This window comes from Oncorhynchus keta, chromosome 9, assembly GCF_023373465.1.
Source record: "Oncorhynchus keta strain PuntledgeMale-10-30-2019 chromosome 9, Oket_V2, whole genome shotgun sequence".
Lineage (NCBI taxonomy): Eukaryota > Metazoa > Chordata > Actinopteri > Salmoniformes > Salmonidae > Oncorhynchus > Oncorhynchus keta.
The window spans coordinates 14,185,548-14,203,716 of NC_068429.1; the positions used below are offsets into that span (position 1 = coordinate 14,185,548).

General features: G+C 43.9%; 1 protein-coding gene across 1 annotated transcript in view; it reads left to right on the forward strand.

The window, feature by feature from the left end:
- dennd1a (DENN/MADD domain containing 1A) overlaps positions 1 to 18,169 on the forward strand; it is a 171,828-nt gene that overhangs the window by 79,793 nt on the left and 73,866 nt on the right. Inside the window, exons 6-7 of the mRNA XM_052525273.1 lie at positions 15,142 to 15,211; positions 17,798 to 17,878. Of these exons, the coding sequence (XP_052381233.1) occupies positions 15,142 to 15,211; positions 17,798 to 17,878 (151 nt within the window). The remainder of the gene's footprint in view (positions 1 to 15,141; positions 15,212 to 17,797; positions 17,879 to 18,169) is intronic.

An 18,169-nucleotide genomic window follows, 5' to 3' on the forward strand; every position in this document is an offset into this window, starting at 1 on the left:
GCAAATAAATATGAAAAAATGATGGCACACGAGACACCTGTCTGATTCACACCTGTCTCAGTGGACTAATCCATTGCGGAAGCTGTGGGGATGGCACACCAGTATCACCAGTAGACATTTACTGTTAATTTTCAGAATTTTTAATCTACACTGTTTGTTTGGTTACAGACATTTCTGTTAATGCATTAAATATATTATTGTTACAGTCTTACCATTGTCATTGTAGGAGTGGACATGTTGTTTGCAGAGCGCACAACCTAGGCTACACTTGTGAGGGAAAAAAAACTTTGAGTTTATTTCATTCCATTTACGAGTTGTCAATTTATTCATTGTCTTTTGTTTGGGGCGTCCTGTCAATCTTGAGTAAGGACACACTACTGATTACGCATAGAAGTAGCCCTAGGCTACCTGGCCTTGGCGCAAATGTAGGCCTATAAATGTGCCCATCTGGGGATCTGATACTATTTCTGATCGTCTTAACTCTCTATCACTGTGGAGCTTATCAAAGTCATTTTTTCTTTGCCTCATACAGAAAGTAAACTGAAGTCTGCTTTTACATCCATTGAGAATGACAGTAGTTCCTCAGCCTATTTCCAGCTCTTTCCTTAACCACTCAGCATGAAAGGGGAAAAAAATATCATGCTCCGATCCAGTGGAAACATCATAAAATAGGCGTTATACTTCTTATTCCTTGCACAAAATAGCCTACAGCTGTGTCTGTCTGTCTGGGGTTTACAGGTGCAGGAAACTGGTGAGGGTCTGATCAAGTTAATAGTTGATACAATGTTTCAAGTTCCTTGCAGACAGGCCATGGGAAGCCAGTGTGACTTAAAGGATATTTATTTTTATCAGGATATTTTGTACCTGGGGGCTGCAATGTTTTTTTTGTTGGCTTTATGTAGGCTATTTTTACATATTGGCAATAGAAGTTACTTTTAGATTTCTATCATTTTCATTTAGATAGAATTTTGATTAACCACATGACTTTGCTTTTTAGATATGAAGAAATTAAAGTTCCATGAAAAGTTCCATGAAAATGTGCTTATTAAAATCATAACTAGCACGCAGATCAGTAGAGATGGTACGATAACTTGGTACTCCAACTGGAAAAGGTTTTCGACCTCTGTTATGGCCTATTACCGGCAACTTTAGAAGTGTAATGGTAGAATCTGCGAAGGCCAGCAGCAGCGGGAGGAGGAGGATCCAGAACAGGTTTTTTTCTTCTTGTTAGGCTTTATTGATATCTTGCTTCCGCTTTAGTAACTTTGAAGAATCACAAATATAAAACATATTTGGATTTGTTTAACACCTTTTTGGTTACTACATGATACTATGTTATTTCATAGTTTTGACGTCTTCACTATTATTCTACAATGTAGAAAATAGTAAAAATAAAGAAAAACACTGAAATTAGTAAGTGTATCCAAACGTTTGACTGGTCCTGTGTATCATACACTACAGTTGAAGAACAATGGGAGAGAAATTCTGCTTTGAAAGTTGATAAACTTGTAACCCCACTTTTGAGAAAATGTCCCTTGAATAATTGTAACACCTACTGGAGAGCTCTTTGTCTACGCCCATTCTGCATCGTTCGCACCCTCTTAAGCCTTAGCCCCACCTATCTCTTTAAGGATTCACACGTGAGGCCATGTGCTAAACAGAGTGAGTACGGTAGTGTACTAAACAACCAAAGATTTCAAGACTAAAGTCTGGTTTATACTACGTCTATCGACATGTCTGTAGACAGTTGTCACAGTGACATCATGAACATTCTATTGTCGTCCGACATCAAACTTGTCCTTGTCGTTATGAAAAAGGATAAAGACAAAAACGACAGGTGGTCCAAAATAGTGTAACTGGTGTATTTTAACACCAATAAACCCTTCCGTTTAAACATGTATTTAGTATACACTACCATTCAAAGGTTTGGGGTCACTTAGACATTTTCTTGTTTTTGAAAGAAAGCACATTTTTTGTCCATTAAAATAACATCAAATTGATCACAAATACAGTATACACATTGTTAATGTTGTAAATGTCAATTGTAGCTGGAAATGACTAATTGTTATGGAATATCTACATAGGCATACAAAGGCTGATTAAAGAAGCAATAAAACTGGCCTTCTTTAGACTAGTTGAGTATCTGGAGCATTTGTGGGTTTGATTACAGGTTCAAAATGGCCAGAAACAAAATACCTTTCTTCTGAAACTCGTCAGTCTATTCTTGTTCTGAGAAATTAAGGCTATTCCATGCGAGAAATTGCCAAGAAACTGAAGATTTTTTAATTTTTTAAAAATATATTTTTTTAGCCTTTATTTAACTAGGCAAGTCAGTTCAGAACAAATTCTTATTTTCAATGACGGCCTAGGAACAGTGGGATAACTGCCTTGTTCAGGAGCAGAACGACAGATTTGTACGTTGTCAGCTAGGGGATTTGAACTTGCAACCTTTCGGTTACTAGTCCAACACTAACCACTAGGCTACGCTGCTGCCCCGGCGATCTCGTACAACGCTGTGTACTACTCCCTTCACAGAACAGCTCAAATTGTCTCTAACCAGAATAGAAAGAGGAGTGGGAGGCCCCGGTGCACATCTGAGCAAGAGGACAAGTACATTAGAGTGTCTAGTTTGAGAAACAGATCCCTCACAAATCATGAACTGGCAACTTCATTAAATAGTACCCGCAAACACCAGTCTCAATGTCACCAGTGAAATGGCGACTCCAGGATGCTGGCCTTCAAGGCAGAGTTCCTCTGTCCAGTGTCTTTGTTCTTTTGCCCATCTTAATCTTTTATTTGTATTGGCCAGTCTGAAGTATGGCTTTTTCTTTGCAACCCTGCCTAGAAGACCAGCATCCCGGAGTCGCCTCTTCACTGTTGACGTTGAGACTGGTGTTTTGCGTGTACTATTTAATAAAGCTGCCAGTTGACGACTTCTGAGGTGTCTGTTTCTTAAACTAGCAACGTTACGTTAGCTGGCTCGCCAGTTCAAATAATGACCATATCCTAGCTGACAACAACTTAACTTTAGCAAATTTTTATTTGTCATTACAGGAAAATAAATTCCCAACAAGATAATTATTTCCAAGTTAATGTCGAACTAATTACAGAAAATAGTTTACGGTTGTGAGTGTGACGACATAAAAGCAGGGCATTCTACCAGAGAACTTTAGAACTTGGACACTGTCTTGTTGGCTTAATGTTATATCCTAATTTTAGTTTGGTACAGGTCATGTTGTTCTTCACATTACCGTCTCTGGTAAACATACACTATATCAAACAAAATCTATGTTTATTTTTCACATTCACAGGATACAGAACGTGTAAATGGTACAGTGAAATGGTTATATGCATAATGGAGTCTTTTGTTTAGACATGTAGCTAGCTAAACAATGAACCATAATCCCAACTCATAACGTTACACCCATGCATGAGGCTGCAGGTAGCTAATGTTGGCTAGCTAGCTAACATTAGGCTTTAACGAGCAATGGCTTATTGAGATACGAATAATATTTCTACACAGATCATACATGTAATGTTAGCTAGCAAGCTTTAACTTGCAATGGAAACGACTTTCTGACAAAATTTGAAACGTATAATATCTGAAAATGTAGCTAACTAGACTCTTACCCGTATATACATGGATGAACGCTTCTCCCTCTCTGTCACGGATGCCATGGTTTCCCTTAGTTTGAATATGTAATCCGGAGACAGGCGTTTTATACAACAGCCTTCTGTGTGTTCTCTTTTCGACTCTGTCTTCATATTTGCAATCAAAGGCCAGAATTTTCTCCATCTCCTTAGCTATCATACTCTGCTTCCACCGGCATTCCACTGATTTCAAAACTTGATCAACTTCTTCCGTGATCGCCGTTTCCGAATACTCTACAATGCCTGGTTCGATGAAGATGTTTTTACCTAAATCAGGGATTTCCTCATCGTCTCCAGAAGTGGAGAGCATTAGCAACACTTTTGCAGTTCTTCGCGATACCTTTACCTATACATACTGAGCTGCTCATATTATAGACAGAAGCATGCGACATGGCAGGCCAATCTGAACTTATCTTTCGGCATGTTCAGCCCATCCATTATCTCAGCCAATCATGGCTAGCGGGAAGGTTCCAGTCTTTTTCGTTGGTTAAACCAACTAGGCTTGTAATTTAACAATTTTATTAATATTCACAGATGGCATACAAGTTTGTTATTAAGGCACAAGTTCACATGTTCCAGAAGGCATTTCTGCAAAAAAAAGTTGAAATGCCTCACCTGTGAACTAGTGACGTGCGACATATGCCTAGTTTCCTGAAAGCAGTCACATATGAAAAAGTATACATTTTTACATTTCATCCAATCGACCAAAAGAACAGACGACTCTCGGTCGACCAATATTTTTTGTTGTTGGGGACAGCCCTTAAAATCGACACAACCTTTTTGACGTTTCATCTCATTTATCATATTTCCAACACTTAGCACCAAGAGGTCACGCACAATTAAGACCCCAATACAAGACCCCAACAAAAAAGAAACATAGAACAAGAAAAAATGAAGAAAGGAAAAAGCCAATCCAATTCTGCAGACTGTTGACTAGAGACAATCCCTTAGGGAGGGGAACTCTGGTCTATAGAGTGGCCCAGCGTGTGGCACTTTCTCCGGGGCTCCTCTTCACTTCAGCTGGGGGGATTAAAGCCGCGCTAGGCCTCTGACCTTGCTTTGTTTACATCCGACACAAAAAAACGCAATCATTACAAACCCCTCTGTCTTCTTCGACACAGTAAAGGCTGTGACCTGCACACACAGCGGCACCATACGTGTGCGCCGATCGGAAAATAAATCAATTGGGGGATTCGATTAGTTTACCTCAATGGGCGGCAATGGGCCCAACTGGCAGGCGGTTAAGTGGAAAGCGGTACGGTTGAGAGGGTTAGAAGAGACTGAAGGAGATATTAAGGTGTTAATAGGGGCTGATTAAATGTGAAATGGACTGATTTGGTGAGCTATGTCCTTGGCTGAACACACAGTGTTTGCAAATGTCCACTTGAGAGCACCCAGTGTTGTGGCTGGTTATACCGTCCGGCTGGTCCCGCTGTTTAACCTCCCATTGATGGTGTTGTGGTTGGTAAAACTGTATGTGGATCCAGCAGCAGCAATACACTACCAGGGCTTACCCTAAGGTCTGATCTTTACTGTACAAGGGATGAATGGATGAGGCACTCTTGCCACAATGCAAAGCCGAGCACACACTCATACACACACACACACACACACACACACACACACACACACACACACACACACACACACACACACACACACACACACACACACACACACACACACACACACACACACACACACACACACACACACACACACACACACACACACACACACACACACACACCCGCACACTGTTGAATGCTATAGGTCTAGGGTAGAAAATCAAATCAAATTTTATTTGTCATATACACATGGTTAGCAGATGCTAGATCCGACAATGCAGTAATAACCAACAAGTAATCTAAGCTAACAATTCCACATCAACTACCTTTACACACAAGTGTAAAGGGATGAAGAATATGTACATAAAAATATATGAATGAGTGATGGTACAGAACGGCATAGGCAGGATGCAGTAGATGGTATCGAGTACAGTATATACATATGGGATGAGAATGTAGGGTATGTAAACATAAAAGTGGCATTGTTTAAAGTGGCTAGTGATACATGTATTACATAAAGATGGCAAGATGCAGAAGATGGTATAGGGTACAGTATATACATATGACATGAGTGATGTAGGGTATGTAAACATAAAAGTGGCATTGTTTAAAGTAGCTAGTGATACATGTATTACATAAAGATGGCAAGATGCAGAAGATGGTATAGGGTACAGTATATACATATGAGATGAGTAATGTAGGGTATGTAAACATTATATTAAGTGGCATTGTTTAAAGTGGCTAGTGATACATGTATTACATAAAGATGGCAAGATGCAGAAGATGGTATAGGGTACAGTATATACATATGAGATGAGTAATGTAGGGTATGTAAACATTATATTAAGTGGCATTGTTTAAAGTGGCTAGTGATACATTTTTACATCAATTTTTCCATTATTAAAGTGGCTGGAGTTGAGTTAGTATGTTGGCAGCAGCCACTCAATGTTAGTGGTGGCTGTTTATCAGTCTGATGGCCTTGAGATAGAAGCTGTTTTTCAGTCTCTCGGTCCCTGCTTTGATGCACCTGTACTGACCTCGCCTTCTGGATGATAGCGGGGTGAACAGGCAGTGGCTTGGGTAGTTGTTGTCCTTTGATCTTTATGGCCTTCCTGTAACATCGGGTGCTGTAGGTGTCCTGGTGGCCAGGTAGTTTGCTCCCGGTGATGCGTTGTGCAGAACTCACAACCCTCTAGAGAGCCTTACGGTTGTGGGTGGGGCAGTTGCTATACCAGGCGGTGATACAGCCCGACAGGATGCTCTCGATTTAGCATCTGTAAAGGTTTGTGAGTGCTTTTGGTGACAAGCCGAATTTCTTCAGCCTCCTGAGGTTGAAGAGGCGCTACTGCGCCTTCTTCACGATGCTGTCTGTGTGAATGGACCAATTCAGTTCGTCCGTGATGTGTACGCCGAGGAACTTAACTTACTACCCTCTCCACTACTGTCCTGTCAATGTGGATAGGGGGGTGTTCCCTCTGCTGTTTCCTAAAGTCCACGATCATCTCCTTTGTTTTGTTGACGTTGAGTGTGAGGTTATTTTCCTGACACCACACTCCGAGGGCCCTCACCTCCTCCCTGTAGGCCGTCTCGTCGTTGTTGGTAATCAAGCCTACCACTGTAGTGTCGTCTGCAAACTTGATGATTGAGTTGGAGGCGTGCGTGGCCACGCAGTCGTGGGTGAACAAGGAGTACAGGAACGGGCTCAGAACGCACCCTTGTCCAGGTGGGTTATGACAGTGTGCAGTGTGCAGTGTGGTTGCAAAACTGTCTCTGTGTGTGTGTGTGTCTGTCTGTCTCTCACTGTCTGTCTGTCTCTCACTGTCTGTCTGTCTGTCTGTCTGTCTGTCTGTCTGTCTGTCTGTCTGTCTGTCTGTCTGTCTGTCTGTCTGTCTGTGTGTCTGTGTCAGCAGCAGCAGACCTGGCTTAATAACTTCCCTTGCCCTTTACAGGCTGGGGAGGAGGGACCATAAAGGCAGAGTGGAAGGGCCATCCAGGGAAATACACAGGAGTCATTCACTCCCAGCCAATTAAAACGTTTGTTGACGTATTTATGTACTACTTGCCCCCCACCCCTCCCGCTCACCTACTTCCCCTGCTTCCAACCTCACCCCCACATCTCGACTCTGAAGCTAAACCTTACGATTTGTGTCCGAGATTAGAGAAGGGGATGTTAGATTGTCGGATGATTACCAAGGCAGTGTGTCGCTAATTCAAGGTATATCTGAAACTATCAAGTAGGATGTTATCCCGGGATGTTAGGCTGTAAATGGTACTTATCTTTGCTTTACGTGACAAATATTTATTTACTTAACAAATATGTCATAGCAATAGATGGTACGCTTTTCAGAGTGCAAGGCTGCCATTTCATTATCTCCCTTGTAATGGGATTGAGATTGAACCACATGGACTAGTTCGACCACATGGTTTAGACAGTGAATTCCTGGCAAGCCTAAAATCTCATGACTGGTCATGAACAGCTTGCCTTACTTGCAGTTGTGGTTAGCTAATGAGTAATAAATATATTTAACAGTCACCCAAATGTCAAACAAGGCCCAATGCCAGGGAAACCTCCTGTTTCAAATTCACTTCCTGTTAAAAGGGTCCATGGTATGGAAGGATTGTATGATATACGATTTGAATATGGCTAGCTACTATAATATGTCAGGTCCCATCACTGTGCAAGATGTAAACACTACAACTGACGGACCACTTAACTCTGAGGATTGGATTTCATGGAAGCACTCGTCATGTCGGAAACATGTTGCGTCCCAGGTAGCCAGGCACCATCAACATTTAGCCAAGTCAGCTTGTGTGTGATAGAAGTAGCTGAGTAAGCGGAGCCCGGCTGACGGGCATCCTGCCACTAAGATACAGCCAAATGAAATTCAGTGGGTTGTTTCACACTCCTTTCTTTTTTACTGGCCCTCTAATCGGCCCCCGTTTCCGCTGCTCCCCGACACCTTCTTTAAGAAGCCCTCCTGGTATAAAGGGCTGCAAACAGAGCGACGGAGCGTCGTATATGGTCCGTTCCAAAATCCCAGTCACACAAAATGAAATAGAAGTACTTAGAAACCGATGGTCCGTCGCTGCGCTCTACGTAAAGTGTGTAGCGGCCTTATAGGTCCCCTGGGGGCCCACTTCTCCTTCCGGCTGTTTTTACACAAGCCTTTCGAGTCACTCATCCGCCTTTGTTTAACCCCTGACCCTGCGAAACAAGGCTCCGTCAAAACTTCTGAGGGGCTGGCGGCAAGGAAATGGAATAAGTGTTTGGTTACAAACGAAACAGGCACTGGCGGTACGTCATAAATCGTTGGTGCAGCAGGAGCCACGGCCGGCCTATTGCACGAGGGCGTCGGGCTCGTCAAGTTTTAACGGGCCTGGTTTCTCTGCCCAAAGTTTTGTTTTTAAGGGGCTCAGGAGTGGTGTCTGCCGCGGAGGGGGGACAGTAGATGGCTGTTATATCGCATGTGTGAGTGTGTTTACAGGGGAGTGGGGTGTGTGTTGGGGAAGCGTGTATCTGTGTGTGCACTGCAGAGAGTATTTGTGAGAGTGTGTGTGTGCGAATATGCACAAGAATTGTCATATATACACCTGGCATACCACATTGTACCGTGTTGGCGCCAATGCACTTTCAGTTTTATTCAGACTACAGGGAAATTGTAAATATGTGCTCTACAGTTTGTCTTCCCACTGGCCAATGGCCCTATGACATTGTGTGGTTATTATAAGAAAGCCCTGGGACATTGTATGGTTATTATAAGAAAGCCCAGGGACATTGTGTAGTTATTATAAGAAAGCCCTGGGACATTGTGTAGTTATTATAAGAAAGCCCTGGGACATTGTGTGGTTATTATAAGAAAGCCCTGGGACATTGTGTAGTTATTATAAGATTGCCCTGGGACATTGTGTGGTTATTATAAGAACGCCCTGGGACATTGTGTGGTTATTATAAGAAAGCCCTGGGACATTGTGTGGTTATTATAAGAAAGCCCTGGGACATTGTGTGGTTATTATAAGAAAGCCCTGGGACATTGTGTGGTTATTATAAGAACGCCCTGGGACATTGTGTGGTTATTATAAGAAAGCCCTGGGACATTGTGTGGTTATTATAAGAAAGCCCTGTCCAGAATATAGATGCGGAGGACTCAGAGCATTATAGAGATGTCACCATGCAGTCAAACCGCTGTCACAACTGCTCCCTCTCATAGACCTTGACTCTTGACTTAATTTCTTCCTCCATGACTTCTTCCACCTCTTCCTTGACCTCTCAAGTCATTGGAGTTCAATTCAATATTTTTTAATATCCCCTGATCTAAAATATCACAGAAGTAATGCTTAACATTCTTCTCCATCTCACCATTGACTACGAGCTGTCAATACAAGTCTTCACCCAGCACCACAATCCCAAGACAACTGCTCAGCGATCTTATGAAGGGGTATATGTTTTCTGGGTACGTGTGATACTTTCCCCCCTTTCATCCTTCGTCAGGCATGTGTCCTTATTCCTAGGGAACACAAAAGCGTCTGCGGCTAACAAACGACGAGCAGATGCCCCAGTTCAAATGAGTCAATTAACTTCCAGCAGCACTTTAGCTTCCCTCGCATGGCATTCTTTAACACAGTCACCCATAAAGCTTAGCGAAACAGATGTTTCTCCAAATCTGGCTAGGCAAATGAAAAACGGACCTTTGGAGAAAAAGGAAGCTAATAGCAGCTAATCAAATTATATTAAAAATAAATCTTAATGGATTTTTGCAGTTTTTTTTTTACCCTGGTGGGTTACGTTATTATTTAACCCTGGTGGGATACGTTATTATTTAACCCTGGTGGGTTACGTTATTATTTAACCCTGGTGGGTTACGTTATTATTTAACCCTGGTGGGATACGTTATTATTTAACCCTGGTGGGTTACGTTATTATTTAACCCTGGTGGGTTACGTTATTATTTAACCCTGGTGGGTTACGTTATTATTTAACCCTGGTGGGTTACGTTATTATTTAACCCTGGTGGGATACGTTATTATTTAACCCTGGTGGGTTACGTTATTATTTAACCCTGGTGGGTTACGTTATTATTTAACCCTGGTGGGTTACGTTATTATTTAACCCTGGTGGGTTACGTTATTATTTAACCCTGGTGGGATATGTTATTATTTAACCCTGGTGGGTTACGTTATTATTTAACCCTGGTGGGTTACGTTATTATTTAACCCTGGTGGGATACGTTATTATTTAACCCTGGTGGGATACGTTTTTATTTAATCAAGAGGTCATTCAGGTTTTGGGTTGAAAATGTTAAGTGTCTCTGCCGTCTTTATCCTGTAGACTATCAACAAAAGCACTGAATTTAAACACAGGGGAGTGTTTTGTCTGTGGCGTATGCCGTTTGGTCTACTGTGGCATAGTGCTGTTGTCCTTCACTATCTACAAAGCAGTCTCTACAAAGTAAGCAAGCGGTTTTATTAAATCTACTCTCGCTGTGTTTTCATCAGCTGTGGTGTGTAATTATTGAAATATAAACTGATATTTCTATGCAATAAATTGACTTTGTTAAAGGCAGTTAAAATGGCTTCAAAACCATGTTATATGATCTTATACAGCGCATTACACATACACCTCCGCAGTGTCATCGGGAAGAGAAAAACATGACTTTATTCTATTTACCGTCTATTGACATGCTAATTAGACACAAATCTGCCGACATGGCTGTTTCTTTAATAAGAGGAAAGCTTCATCCTCAAGAGTCATTCGACCCCTTAGGATTCAAATCGAGCATTCATCCATCCACTTTTTCCCTTATGTAGCTACCTAGCCTTCCACATAAAAGTAAATGTATGCTCCCAAAAGGACAACAAATAACGTCAAAATCACAACCAAGATTACTTTAATTAATACAGTTTTATGTTTGCGCCTCGAACAGACTTGAACGAACAACCTAGCAGCGGTTGGCTGCAAAGCTCATTGATGCTCATTGTCATACGTATCTTTTTGCAAGTGCGTCACAATGTGACACGTTTAAAGTGATACCCGGCTGCACATTAGGATTTGATTCCTTATATCATGCTACTCCACCACCGCTGCTTTTTGCATTCCAGTGATCATTGGCCAAACCTATCATAACCCCTCTGCATTTCTATCATGGGCCATTGTTGATGCTCTCTGACACATTAATGAGTAATGGATTCATGGCCAGGCCTCATTAAGAGGCAGTAGCTGAGGTCGGGAGGGGTGGAGGGGAGGAAAGGGAGAGATGGAGCGGAGGAGGGTGTAGAGCTTGGAATAATCCTAGCTCCCAACACTGATCCCGCTCGCAGAGTCAAGGATGTTGAGCGCTCATCTGGGCTAATGAAATGCAGAATACTAAAGAACCCGCGAGCGGCCCCCGGTACATAAACTCTGCACCCATAACAGAATTGGTTGCTGCTGTGCATGCAGGTCACATACTTACCTCGTATCCTCCATACTAAAATCCTCCCCCTTTTTTCACTCAATTAAAAAATGCATGGCATATTTTAGTGTATCTTTTCATTTATTTTTATTACAAATAGACCCGACCAGAGCACCTTGCAGCTTTGTATAAAAAAACACCTCTCCCACACTTCTATAAACAGATTCAAAAACTGGTCGGGAACCAGGGTTAAAGCCACTGGGGAGAAAAGTATGTGTATTCCGTGTGGCTTTGGCTTGCCGTGAGAAGATCGAACCAGGCCTTTTCCCCAGACAGACACATGCGCACAGACAGGGGGGTTGGGAGGGGAGTGAGACACGTAGACTTGGGTAACATATCGCATCACGCCTTTGCTGCGCCAGCTAGATACTGCTCACAGCTCTGCATGGGACAGAGGGGGGGAGGGAGGGACGGGGAGGGAGGGAGGCAGGCAGGCAGGCAACAGGAAAGGCTACTGTAGCCGTAGAAACTTCAAGAGTTCCAACTTTTCTGACTTGTTGAAAGCCTCTGTGTAGCGGAGGTGGTTTGCCGTGATGAGTAATCTCTCTTGGGATCTGCTTGAGATCTGATCCTCCCCAGAGCTAATGAGTCACACAGACTTGATTATAACTAAATACATGTTTTGCAGTTTAATTTCCAAGTTGGTTTTCCAGTAAAGCCGGCCTGTTGTTGTTTATAATAATGATGTATCTGATAAGGCCTTAATGCTATTAAAAACTAAAAATGATGTTTTAAGTGGAAAGTATGAAGTGGAAAAAGAAAGGAAATGCCTATTCCACCCATGCTTTACCAAGGTTTTCCAGCACACAGCTCTGACCTACTACAGGAGCTCTGTTGATATTGTACTTCAAACTGTTTGTAGGCAGGTTGCTTAGGATTCAAACCTTCTCAAACAGCCCCCACAATAATCTCAGATTTAGTATTTGTTTTTAAATTGTGGGTGAACCAACAGTCTGGTTTGTCAAATTAGTTTAGAGGCTTTTCTGCTTGGTTGCTTTTATGCCAATAAACTCTGATACACTTAATGTTGCCCAGGTCTTCTCCAGCTTTTAACGGTCAACACTACTTGTAATCGATACCAAGACAGGTACCACAGTATATCCATACTGGCAGAGCATGAAAAGAGCAAAAGTGTTGTTGTAGTTTTAAAGCCATCTCAAACTTAAGATGAGCGGATCTGCACTGCTAGATGGGCAAAACTAATTTATTCTCTGCTGTTTTCTGTATTGATAAAATCCAAAGTTGCACTCTTTTCATAGAATTTAAATACAGAAATATAATCTTTGAATACGACCTGGATGAAGGCCAAAGGGGGATTAAGTACAAAGTCGTCAGGGAGACAGTTGGTGTAGGCGGTGGGATCTGGAGCGAGGGGAGGGGAACGGTGGGTGGTGGGAGGGGAACGGTGGGTGGTGGGAGGGGAACGGTGGGTGGTGGGAGAGGGGAGGGTTGGTGGAGCTTGTGGCAATGTCCGCTACGGTAATGAGCAAGTCCGCCGCTGGAGAGAGCCCTTCTTGGCGGGCACATTCACGGCCGACTGCCGGTCGCAATTAAAGGCGAGGAGGAGGTGTAGCCTCGCAATCAGCCACCTCGCCAGTCGCTCCGAATGTAAATAAAAACGAGTCAAATTACCGTTGCCGGCAGCTCGCCCGTTAAACCTGTCTCCGTAATGAGGGAACTGTGACATTTCAGCGTGCCGCCAAGCCCGTCCCGGTCTCACTCGGCGAAGCAACAAGCCTCAGCCGGTGGTGTGTCTCTTGTCGAGACATTCTAATTAGGGCTGAGGACTTTTCGATGACGTCGTCGGGAGGACCGAGAGAGAGAGAGAGAGAGAGAGAGAGAGAGAGAGAGAGAGAGAGAGAGAGAGAGAGAGAGAGAGAGAGAGAGAGAGAGAGAGAGAGAGAGAGAGAGAGAGAGAGAGAGAGAGAGAGAGAGAGAGATAGGCATCTGGCATCTTTCGTTTACCTTTGGCTACCTCCTTCCCTTCTCTTCTCTCTCTTCTCTCTCTCTTCCCCTCTCTCTCTCTTCCCCTTCTCTCTCTTCCTCTCTCTCTCTCTTCCCCTTCTCTTCTCTCTTCCTCTCTCTCTTCCCCTTCTCTCTTCCCCTTCTCTCTTCTCTTCCTCTTCTCTCTTCCCCTTCTCTCTTCCCCTTCTCTCTTCCTCTTTTCTCTTCATCTTCCCCTTCTCTCTTCATCTTCTCTCTTCCCCTTTTCTCTTTATCTTCTCTCTTCCCCTTCTCTCTTCCCCCTTCCTCTTCTTCTCTTCTTTCTCTCTTTTACTCGGTCACCCTCAGGGCCACAGGTGGAGATGGAGAGTATGGCTCCTGTTCTGGACGAGCCTGTCTCCTAAAGGATACTCACTGAATGCTTATTGCTGGCCACACACACACACACACACACACACACACAAACACACAAACACAACACACACACACACACACACACACACACACACACACACACACACACACACACACACACACACACACACACACACACACACACACACACACACACACACACACACACACACACACTAAGTGATCACTCGAGTAAGAGTATGGTTATCCTCCATGGGGTCTTCTATTTGTGGGTCTTCAGATGGCTGTAGAGGCCGATCCGGGAGCCACATATTTTGGTGCAGTTTGTGCAGGGGTGAGTGGTGGTTGGTGGTTGGACCTTTCAGGTATTGAGTCTCTCCTTGCGTAGCTGCTGCTTGTCCTCTGCTGGAGGTCTATATCCTGTAGTGCAGCTCCTTCTTGGATGTTGTTTCTCTACGCACACGCACGTGCACACGCACAGCTGCTGTCAGATGAATGACTCAGTGAGTGAGAACCAGACAGTGAAGAAGAACCACTGGAGAAGAGAGAACACACCACTGTTCGGTCCTCTCTCCCTTCTCTTTCATGCTTAGATATAACTGTCTTGATGACAGCTATTTCAGCCTATTGTTCACATTTCCTTCCATGGTGTGGGATGGGACCAGGGAGGTGTACAAGGGATGACAATAAGTAAAATATAACCAAACAATGATGATAGGAAACATTTTATTCACCAATGACAAAAGATAAGCGCTATAATGATGTGTGAGGAAGTTGTTATAAATTCATTTATAATGCATTAGACACATGAGTTCATAGAGATGACAAATTACATACCCTACATTACTCATCTCATATGTATATACTGTACTCGATACCATCTACTGCATCTTGCCTATGCCGTTCTGTACCATCACTCATTCATATATCTTTATGTACATATTCTTTATCCCTTTACACTTGTGTGTATAAGGTAGTAGTTTTGGAATTGTTAGGTTAGATTACTCGTTGGTTATTACTGCATTGTCGGAACTAGAAGCACAAGCATTTCGCTACACTCGCATTAACATCTGCTAACCATGTATATGTGACAAATACATTTGATTTGATTTGAAATTGTTACCCTGAAATTCTCTGTATTTATTTTATTCCAGCTATCTGCCCTGGTTTGAGGTATTCTACAAGCTGCTCAATATCCTCGCTGACTACACAATCAAAGGCCAGGTCAGTATTCTCAATGAAATCAAAATAAAAGTGGTCATTGTAGTTAGGGTGAACCTTGTTATCTACTTAGGTTACAACTGATGATGTAAAAAGGGCTTTCTAGAATAAAATGCATTTGATTGAGGTAGGTATAGAGGAGATTTAGCAACTCCTGATACAAAAGCTTGTTTATTGTTAAAAGTAAAAACCTATGTGTTTCGGCTCTTCATTAGAGTAGGTAGAGGCAGAAAGAGAATTCCACTGCAGTAGAAAGACTGTCACCTTTCTTTATCTTTTTCTTTGCCTGTGTCTTGGGTGACAGCCATCCCATCTAATATTACAGTGGTGTCCCCTCTGTCAGAGCTGCCACCCTACTGACAAACATCACTCTCACTCACTCACTCACTCACTCACTCACTCACTCACTCACTCACTCACTCACTCACTCACTCACTCACTCACTCACTCACTCACTCACTCACTCACTCACTCACTCACTGTCTCTCCCTTCCTCTCTTTCCTCTCTCTCTTTCTGTCTGGGGACAGCTTATTTCTCACCTTTTGGAAAATGGAAAATAGATGTCAGGCGTGACATTCAACTCCTCTCATTTTCCCTTCAACTCTTTCTGCTGACTGTGTAATACAAAAAATATTAACGAACACATCACTCTCTCTGCACACGTAGGTGATACTGAAAACCAAACAACTTAAAAGCACATTGTCCAAAAGAGACTTAAATAATGATTATAGGATTCAAATCAAATTGAGCTTAATCAACAGGCATTCAGACATTTTAAGTAATGTATTCAGAGCACTTTGGCAAACATCTGTTCAAGCCTCAGCTTTACATTCTTGCTGTTTATGGTTGTCAGACAAAGCCCTACACCTGGGAGATAGCAGACCCAGCCCTATACCTGGGAGATAGCAGACACAGCCCTATACCTGGAAGATAGCAGACCCAGCCATGTACCTGGGAGATAGCAGACACAGCCCTATACCTGGGAGATAGCAGACACTGCCCTATACCTGGGAGATGGCAGACACAGCCCTATACCTGGGAGATAGCAGACCCAGCCCTATACCTGGGATATAGCAGACACAGCCCTATACCTGGGAGATGGCAGACACAGCCCTATACCTGGGTGATGGCAGACACAGCCCTATACCTGGGAGATAGCAGACACAGCCCTATACCTGGGTGATGGCAGACACAGCCCTATACCTGGGTGATGGCAGACACAGCCCTATACCTGGGAGATAGCAGACACAGCCCTATACCTGGGTGATGGCAGACACAGCCCTATACCTGGGAGATGGCAGACACAGCCCTATACCTGGGTGATGGCAGACACAGCCCTATACCTGGGTGATGGCAGACACAGCCCTATACCTGGGAGATAGCAGACACAGCCCTATACCTGGGCGATGGCAGACACAGCCCTATACCTGGGAGATGGCAGACACAGCCCTATACCTGGGTGGGAGATGGCAGACACAGCCCTATACCTGGGAGATGGACACAGCCCTATACCTGGGAGATGGCAGACACAGCCCTATACCTGGGCCCTATACCTGATGGCAGACACAGCCCTATACCTGGGAGATGGCAGACACAGCCCTATACCTGGGAGATGGCAGACACAGCCCTATACCTGGGAGATAGCAGACACAGCCCTACACCTGGGAGATAGCAGACACAGCCCTATACCTGGGAGATAGCAGACACAGCCCTATACCTGGGAGATAGCAGACACAGCCCTATACCTGGGAGATGGCAGACACAGCCCTATACCTGGGTGATGGCAGACACAGCCCTATACCTGGGAGATGGCAGACACAGCCCTATACCTGGGAGATGGCAGACACAGCCCTATACCTGGGAGATGGCAGACACAGCCCTATACCTGGGAGATGGCAGACACAGCCCTATACCTGGGTGATGGCAGACACAGCCCTATACCTGGGAGATGGCAGACACAGCCCTATACCTGGGAGATGGCAGACACAGCCCTATACCTGGGAGATGGCAGACACAGCCCTATACCTGGGAGATGGCAGACACAGCCCTATACCTGGGAGATGGCAGACACAGCCCTATACCTGGGCAGCCCTATACCTGGGAGAGCAGACACAGCCCTATACCTGGGAGATAGCAGACACAACCCTATACCTGGGCGATGGCAGACACAGCCCTATACCTGGGAGATGGCAGACACAGCCCTATACCTGGGAGATAGCAGACACAGCCCTATACCTGGGAGATAGCAGACACAGCCCTATACCTGGAAGATAGCAGACACAGCCCTATACCTGGAAGATAGCAGACACAGCCCTATACCTGGGAGATAGTGAACTGAGATTATACTCTAGCATCGACAGCCATTAACAGGATTAAGATATGTTTTGTTGTCAAAGTACAATGTACTGGGAGCGCTTTCAAGTCTGTAGGCGATTGGTTATTTCCTCAGATGAGCCATAATATTATAAGGAGGGGATATTGTCAGCTATTTTGTTTGCATAAACATTTTGTTTCTGTTGCTATTTATAATAGGGTTCCTGTGGGGCATCGTGTGAGATTGTACGTGTCTGTTTGTGTGTGTTTTTCAGGAGAGTCAGTGGCGAGAGCTCCTGGAGTCACTCCATACACTCCCCATCCCTGATCCTGGAGTGCCAGTCCATCTTAGCGTGGTAAGACTTTGACCAACTCCCCGTAGACTTCATGGCTGGCGACCTTATCAGAGGAGCAACACATTAAAATCTTCGATCACTAGTTGTCCATTATGCTTAAAATTCACGGCTCATTAGCAAGGTTGCAGAATTAGCTAACATCATCACACTTCAGGGCCCTTCACATGATACAAGCAAGGTGCCAAGAGCCGTAGGGTCAGGTGCGGCAGTGGGTGAAAGTTCAAGTTATTTGAGCTTTGAGTGCTGTGGCAATGTCCCAAAAGCACTGCTTAACTTGTCACAATGCCAAAA